This window comes from Vulpes vulpes, chromosome 3 (genome assembly GCF_048418805.1).
Source record: "Vulpes vulpes isolate BD-2025 chromosome 3, VulVul3, whole genome shotgun sequence".
NCBI classification, from domain to species: domain Eukaryota; kingdom Metazoa; phylum Chordata; class Mammalia; order Carnivora; family Canidae; genus Vulpes; species Vulpes vulpes.
Window position 1 is genome coordinate 87,370,774 of NC_132782.1, and position 8,075 is coordinate 87,378,848.

General features: G+C 61.5%; 1 protein-coding gene across 6 annotated transcripts in view; it reads left to right on the forward strand.

Annotated features, from left to right (window-relative positions):
- Nucleotides 1-7,191, forward strand: part of TNRC18 (trinucleotide repeat containing 18) — an 88,467-nt gene extending 81,276 nt beyond the window's left edge. For all 6 annotated transcript variants that reach the window (XM_072753215.1, XM_072753217.1, XM_072753216.1 and 3 more), the window contains 4 exons: nucleotides 191-1,521; nucleotides 4,798-5,034; nucleotides 5,142-5,216; nucleotides 5,526-7,191. In XM_072753215.1, the coding sequence (XP_072609316.1) occupies nucleotides 191-1,521; nucleotides 4,798-5,034; nucleotides 5,142-5,216; nucleotides 5,526-5,732 (1,850 nt within the window). In that variant the 3' untranslated portion in view covers nucleotides 5,733-7,191. The remainder of the gene's footprint in view (nucleotides 1-190; nucleotides 1,522-4,797; nucleotides 5,035-5,141; nucleotides 5,217-5,525) is intronic.
- Nucleotides 7,192-8,075: the final 884 nt, after the last annotated feature.

Sequence of the window (8,075 nt, forward strand, 5' to 3'; positions counted from 1 at the left end):
AGTTCAGGGACAAGTGCCAAGAGCCAACACTGCTGGGGACCATTGGGGTCACCACCTGTAGGATGATGGTGATGTGAGGGCCCAGAACGGGCGCTGTTCAGGAACAGGCAGGGCCGGGATTGAAACAGGACTTTCTGGCTCAGGAGCCCTGGGCCCTAGTCTCACCTAAGCTCTTTCCTCTGTCTTCTAGATAGAGCTGCCGTCCTGGAAGAGGGGCCCTCAACAGAAGAGGTCCCCAGTACCCCGTTGGCCCTGGAGCCCATCAGTACCCCGAATTCCAAGAAGAGCCCCCCAGAACCCGTGGATAAGCGGGCCAAAGCCCCTAAGGCTCGCTCAGCGCCCCCACAACCCAGCCCAGCGCCATCCACTTTCACCAGCTGCCCGGCTCCCGAGCCCTTTGGGGAGCTGCCAGCCCCTGCTGCGGTCCTTGCCCCCGCCCCCCTTGTCACCATGCCCATCACCATGCCCGCCACCCGGCCCAAGCCCAAGAAGGCCCGGGCTGCCGAGGAGGCGGCCACCAAGGGCACCCGGAGGCCTGGGGAGGAGGCCGAGCTGCTCGTCAAGCTGGACCACGAGGGTGTGACGTCACCCAAAAGCAAGAAGGCCAAAGAGGCCCTCCTTCTGCGGGAGGACCCGGGGGCTGGGGGCTGGCAGGAGCCCAAGGGCCTCCTGGGCCTGGGCAGCTACCCTCCGGCCACGGGCAGCAGTGAGCCCAAGGCCACCCGGCCCCAGCCCATGGATGGCGACCTGGCCCAGGAGCCTGGCACTGGGCACGAGTTTGAGGACTCCGGCAACCCCAAGAGCCCTGACAAGGGTCAGGCAGAGCAGGACGGGGCCGAGGAGTCTGAGAGTGGCAGCAGCAGTGACAGTGGCAGCAGCAGCAGCAGCAGCTCGGAGACTGAGGGGGAGGAAGAGGGCCAGGGCAGCGGTGGCCGGAACTGCAGCGCTTCCAGCTCCAGGGCGTCATCCTCCTCGTCCTCCTCGTCATCGTCTTCCTCTTCCTCGTCCTCCTCCTCATCGTCCTCCTCGTCCTCTTCTTCCTCCTCCTCCTCCTCGTCCTCTTCCTCCTCCTCCTCCTCCTCGTCCTCCTCCTCCTCCTCCTCCTCTTCCTCCTCCTCCTCATCCTCCTCGTCCTCCTCCTCCACCACAGACGATTCCTCCTGCAGCTCGGATGACGAGGCGGCGCCCACCCCCGCGGCCGGCCCCTCCGCCCCACCAGCCCTCCCCAGCAAGGCGCCCAAGCCGCCAGGCAAGGCTCGCTCCTCGGCCCACTCTCCGGGCAAGAAGGCACCGGCGCCCCCGCCCCAGGCGCCCCCGCCGCAGCCGCCACAGCCTATGCCGCCCAAGGCTCAGGCCGGGGCCGGGGCCAAGAGCCGACCCAAGAAGAGAGAGGGTGTCCACCTTCCCACCACCAAGGAGCTGGCCAAGCGGCAGCGCCTGCCGTCCGTGGAGAACCGACCCAAGATCGCCGCCTTCCTGCCTGCCAGGCAGCTCTGGAAGTGGTTCGGCAAGCCCACCCAGGTAGCCACGGGCGGGGGCCTGCCGTCCTTCCGTCACCTCCTGTCTACCCAGCCACGGTGTGGGGAGATCCCCTTTTATACGTGGGTCCCCTGAGTCTCAGAGCACCCAAGGATGCCCACTTTGATGAGTCCAAAAACTGTGTCCTCCCCAGAGCAGTGCTGCCCTCTGATCTCAGCCCAGACCCTCCCCCACTCTGAGGGACACAGGCAAAAAAACAGGCAGGGACAAGCCCTGACCCTTTGGGCAGACATTTAGTTATCATGCAGAGGGCTCTCGGAACCCCACAGGCTGACTCTCTCGGCGTGGGCTTCATGGTTAGCCGTCCTCTCCCCTCGCAGCAGAATGGCCCTGGACCTCCGCTGACCAGGCAAGCAACCCCGGCAGGAGGCACTTTTTCCCGTGTTTGCCCACAGAGATCTGGGGTTGAATCTGCTGGGCGTGGCCGGATCACGTGCCCACCCGCCCGCCATCTTTCAGAGGGACAGCATTCTGGTTGCCCAGGTCTAGGGCCACTCGGTCACCCTTGTTGTAGAGAGGGATTCTCCAGAAGGAGCCCCCCCAGCCCACCCTATGCCCATCTGGCGTGTGCACATGTGGACATGAACATGCATGTACACGTGCACACACAGGCACGTGCCAGCACACATCTATACGTGTGCACAAATATGCTTGCCCATGCACACACACAGGCATCCAAGAAGCTTCCATGTGCAGAAGGGAACAGCCCCTGTGGTCACCAGTCCCCCCCATGCCCCTGGGCAGGTTTGCCCACTAACCCAGGCCCCCCAAGGCTACCCCCGAGGTGGGCTTGGAGGAGGTGCCCCACTGGGTCCATACCTCCCCCCTCATCATTGCCAGTTCCTGCCAGGGCAGGTGTAGGGATTTGGGATTGATAGCGATGACTTGTGGGGGAGGCTGCCAGGGGGCTTACGTTGTGTTGTTCCCTGGTGTACGACAGCAAAGCCAGAAAAGTGGAGGGGGGTTCTGAATCATGACTCCAGCTTGGGGGTGTCTGTCTCAGGTGGCTCTTTGGGGTCCCCTGTGCCACCAGGAGCAGTTAGAACCCCCGAGAGGGCTCTTCAAAAGGGGTGCAGAGCAGGGAGTCCAGGAGTACTCAGTCCCCGGGCCCCTCTCAGCTCCTGCTCTCCCTATGGCTTTCCTGCTGTGGAGGCACCACTTTGGACCTGGTGCAGATAATCTGCTCGGACCCTGCGGGGCATAGGTTGTCTGGCTTTCAGCCTACGCAGGTCGCTGGCTCCAGGATGAGAGCCTCTTGGCAAGGCCACCGCTGAGGACAGCACATTTGAGCGTGTGGGGATCTTCCCTGACAAGCTGCACTCAGACATTCCCTGCTGGGTGTCCTGGAGCTCTGGTCCCAGCAGGTGCTTTATTGAGGGGCTGCATCAAGGAGTGGCAGCTTTGGAGCTAAGACTGGCACATTCTTGCTGACTCGCCTCCACTGTGATTGGCCCCTTCCCCGTGTTAGCATCAGGGTGCAGGGCTGCAGTGGACAGAAACGTCCAGGGGTGTCCAGCTTCAGGTACAACTGGATCCAGGGGTTTGAAAGGCTGTCTTCAGACTCACTCCTGGGTCCACGCTCCAGGTTTCAGTTGTTCCCACCTTTGTGTCGGTCTCCTGCTTTGACAGTCGCTTCCCTCTTGACAGCATGTAGCCCCTGTAGCTTCCAGTTTGTTTTCCACCATCTCAGAAGTGACAGTAGGGAGGAAGTATCTTTTTTTTTTTTTTTTTTTGATTTGATTTATTTATTCATGAGAGACACACAGAGAAACGGGGGGTGGGCAGAGAGAGACAGAGGCAGAGGGAGGAGCAGGCTCCATGCAGGGACCCCAATGCGGGACTTAATCCCGGGACTCCAGGATCACGCCCTGGGCTGAAGGCAGGCTCTAAACCGTTGAGCCACCCGAGGATCCCCATGGAAGTATCTTTTTACAAGTAGTTGGTGGAATGCCTTTGGCTTGGATGCTAAGCCCACCTCTGAGCCAGTCACAATGCCAGAAGGACAACAGGATGTTCAGATTGGTCGGGCCAAGTCCTGTGCTCACTGCAGGGGTGGGAGCAGCCCCACTGGGGAGCCATATGGATTGAGGAGGATCTGTGAGAAGGGGAGTAGCCACTGGATGCTAAGAAACATAGCGGCCGTCAGAGATGAGTTGATGTAGAAATCGTAGCTGTCCACCTCACCTTGAATTTATTTTTAGCCTTGAGCTGAAAAGAATTTGAGCAGTTTGTAGAAAATCAGTGACAAGGACATCAGAAAGTCTTTCACCACCAGGGAGCCAATGAATTAAAAGTAGAGAAAGGCTGCTGGAGAAGGTGGGAAACAAGCGTGCAGTCTCCCCTGTTTAGGCTCGTCTGAGTCCGCTGGCAGCCCGTGTGAAACAGGCAAAGTGAGTTTTAGATCTGGGTTCTAGGAGATCACACTCTGCATCCATGGGAGAGCAGAACTTTGCTTAGATCTGGTCTCTCAGGGGTTACCCCCAGGGACAGCGATGGACCCTAGAGCTGCCTGGGGCTGAGGTGCATTTTGGGGTCTTGATGGCAGGTGTGTTCCCTCCTCAGACCTGCATGTGTGTCCCAGTGCCAGCCCAGGAAATGTTTGTTGAGTGACTAAGAAAAACCCAGCACACCACAGGCCTGGCAGATGTGCACCGAGTGCTGGGCCTTGTGGGCCCTGGGCTGACCGAAGTCAGGGGCTTCCCCTGGGGGTTGACATTGTCTCAGGGACAGCCTCGGCCCGTGCCCCCCACTCCCTCGCCCCTGGTTAGGCCACTCAGGTGGCTGACTCCCAGCCCCACACTACCTGTTGGGGTGTAGAATGAGGCTGAACAGCCAGTGTCCTGTGGCCCCAGGGGATGTTACATGGCTGAGAGTCATGTGGGAGGAGCCCTGTGCTCTGTCCACAGGCGAAGCTGGGAGCCCCGGGGCTTCACTGCCCTGTCTCCCTACTGGACCTCACTGTCCCTGTCTGGAAATTGGGGGTCATTAGGGGACTGCTGGGTTCGGCTGCGCGAGCCTCATGGACAGCAGGTGCACTCCTCCAGGATGGGAAATGGAAGCCCTTCTTAGTTGTGGGTCCTGCATGTCAGGGAAGCCCCTTTTGGACACCCAGTGTGCAGCGAGATGGAGGCTCCCCCAGTTAGAGCAAGCAGGGGGTCCCCTCCATCCCAGCCTGCCCTCTACAGAAGCCCAGGGCTCGTGGGTAGGGCCGGTGGTGGCAGGGCGGGCCCGGGGCCCTTGACACGGTGTGTCCCGCAGCGCCGTGGCATGAAGGGCAAGGCCCGCAAGCTGTTCTACAAAGCCATCGTGCGCGGCAAGGAGATGATCCGCATCGGGGACTGCGCCGTGTTCCTGTCGGCTGGCCGCCCCAACCTGCCCTACATCGGCCGCATCCAGAGCATGTGGGAGTCGTGGGGCAGCAACATGGTGGTCCGCGTCAAGTGGTTCTACCACCCTGAGGAGACCAGCCCGGGCAAGCGCCTCCACGAGGGCCAGGTGAGGCCAGGGTCCGACCAGCCCGGGGGTGGAGGCCAGGGTGCCCGGCTGGGCGGGGGCAGGGCCTGGCCAGGCTCACCGCTGCCCCTTGTCTGGCCCTCATGCAGCACTGGGACCAGAAGTCCGGCCGCAGCCTCCCCGCGGCCCTGCGAGCCTCCAGCCAGAGAAAGGACTTCATGGAGGTAGGGGCACATGGTGGAGGGCAGGGAGGAGGTGCCCAGGCCTCCAACCCCAACCTCGTTCTGGCTCTGAACTGCTGCCTGCCACACACTGTCCCCACGATACTTTGGGGCCGTTGGCTTTCCGGGCTCTGTCCTGGCGCCTCTCTCCGTCTGTGTCAGAATCCCAGTCTCTGGGCTGCTCTAGGGTCAGGGTGAGGGGCGTTTCTCTGTCTCTGCCCTCAAGGTTTGCCCTGGTCCCTCTGGCCTGGGAGGGGGGGGTCTTCCCTCTGCCCCCCCACCTGCCCTGACACCTGCCCACCGTGCCCGCAGCGCGCCCTCTACCAGTCCTCCCACGTGGACGAGAACGACGTGCAGACCGTGTCGCACAAGTGCCTGGTGGTGGGCCTGGAGCAGTATGAGCAGATGCTCAAGACCAAGAAATACCAGGACAGCGAGGGTCTGTACTACCTCGCGGGCACCTACGAGCCCACCACAGGCATGATCTTCTCCACCGACGGCGTGCCTGTGCTCTGCTGAGCACCCAGCACCCTGCCAGCTGCCTTGTGCCCCGAGGGCCGATGGGGGCCCTCACCATCACTGCCACGTCTCGGGGGCCATGTGCGTTGGCTGTGTGCATGCAGGTGTGCCCTTGGACGCCTCGGCGTGTGTGAGCGTGTACATGTGTGTGCCTGTATGCATGCACGTGTGTGCACACATGTGCACACGTCTCCAGCCCCCCTCCCAAACCCCTCGGTGCCCCTCAGGATGGGGCTCCTCTCAGCTATCAGGGTATGGCTCTGCTGGGCCCCCTCCAGGGGCCTTCCCTCCAGCACCTTGTAAGCACTTGGCTAGGCTGGGTCCCCCTGGACGCCGGTGCCTCTGGGCCGATGCCCAGGCCCACCAGGGACTCAGTTGGGGGAGGGGGTGGTTTCCAAGGAACCAGACTGACACTCGCTCTGGGGTTCCCGCTGCTGGAGGTCCTCCCTGGGGCACCTCGGGCCTGACCCCCCTCAGCACGGAGCCCGCCCCAAGCCTCCCGCTGTGACACGGGCAGCGAGGGGAGTGGGAAGTGGCTAGATGCCCGCCAGCCTCACTGATCAGGCCAGGCTTGGTCTGGGCGCCAGCCTGGGGCCTGGCCTCTGCCCCTGAGGATGGCCTGGACTCGAGCGAGAGAGCCAGGTGAGGGTGGAGCCCCAGAGCATCGGGCAGGTGCCAGGCAGCAGGGCGGGGGGGCTGCTTGCCCTGAGGCCCTGGGGAGAGCCCACCCCTCCCGGTCCAGCCCCTTACACTACATACAACCCCAATGGTGCTGAAGTCCTCGACCCGGCCCCGCCCGGCCCTCCCGCCCCGGCCTCAGCCAGCCCGGAGGCGGCAGTTCTTATAACCTGTACAGTTTTATTGTACCGAGAGACTCTCCCCGCCCCTGTATCATACGCCTTTAAATGGAGTCAACTTTTTAATTATATATATAAAGATAAATATATATAAATATATATAAATATAAACTTTTTAAAACTGTGAAAAAATAGCTATGAAATTATAAAAAAAAAAGCGAACACATTCTGACGTGCAGAATATTATTTTTTATTTCCTATTAGATTGTGAGTGTCTAGCACCCAGCTTCACGGGCCCCCCTCGTCCTGAGCACCCCCGCCCGCCCACCACCCTGGCCCAGGTGTACTGTACTTGCCCCCAGAATGGAGAAGCAGTTAGGGAGAGAAGAGGCTGAGGAAGGGAGAGAGGGGGGCCCCTGCTCCCCCGGCTCGGCCCCGAGAGCACTTACCAGCCCCCGCGCCTTCCAGGGGGACGGGAGGCCTCGTCCAGACAATCTTAAGGGAAGGAAAAGCCAGACTTTGGTTTTGTTTTTTGGGGGAATTACTGTTTTCCTTTTTTTTTTTTTTTTAAGTTTCTTTTGGAATTTTGTTTGTTGGCGAATTCTGTGTGATCTTTTTCATAAAAAAAGAAAAGAAAAGAGAAAAAGCTATAATCGGAGAAATGCCGTTGTCTGGAGTGGTTCATTTCAAGGGCAGGGGAGGGTGGTGCACGGTCCTGGGCAGCGGCTGGCGGCGGTGCTGCCCACCATCCAGGCCAGGAGCTGGGCCCTGGCCCCACAGCGGCCGCGGTCGCCGCAGGGCTGTCTCCGTCCAAGCCAGCGCCAGTGGAGGGAGGCGAAGGCTTTGTCGGCTGTCCTGGCTGCTGTCCCCGTGGGTGGCCAGAGATGACCACTACTGTGTCGGGCTGCTGAGCTGCGGGACGTGTCCGTCAGTGCAGAAGCGAGGCTGGGGGGTGGGCACCTCCTGTGTCCTTGAAGACGCAGAGGTTGGCGCTCCCAGCCCTGCCCACAGCTGAAGACCACAAGAGCCAGGGCAGTGCAGGTGGGCCGCGTGGGCCAGGGCCGTGGGGAGACACAGGACGGCACCCCTGCGGGGGTCACGGGAGGCCAGGTCCTGCTCCTGGTGCTGCCACTCCCTCCGGCCTGACCCCGCGGGCACCTGCCCAGCGACCCACCAGGCGAGGGGCTGAGAAACCGAGTCAGGACAGCCGCCGGCCACTCCCACCCAGAGGAGCGCTGCGCTGGCGCCACCTGGTGGCCCCTGTGGTATTGCCTCGAGGTCTTGGCTCCCCTCGCTGCCAGGGCGCCCGTTTGGGTCCAGGGCTGATGCCTGACAGTGGGTCCTGGTGGTGAGTCCTCGAGGCTGCAGGCCTGGAGCACAGCCCCTCTGATGGCCGGCCCCCCTCCCCAAACCTTCTCCAAGGGACCCACATAAAAGAGTGGACCGGCTCCACTGCTTGTGGAAACTAAGGCACCAAACTGGACAGGAATCAGCAGCATAGCTGAAACTTGAACCCAGAACCCTCAACCTCGGGCCCTGGTTCGTT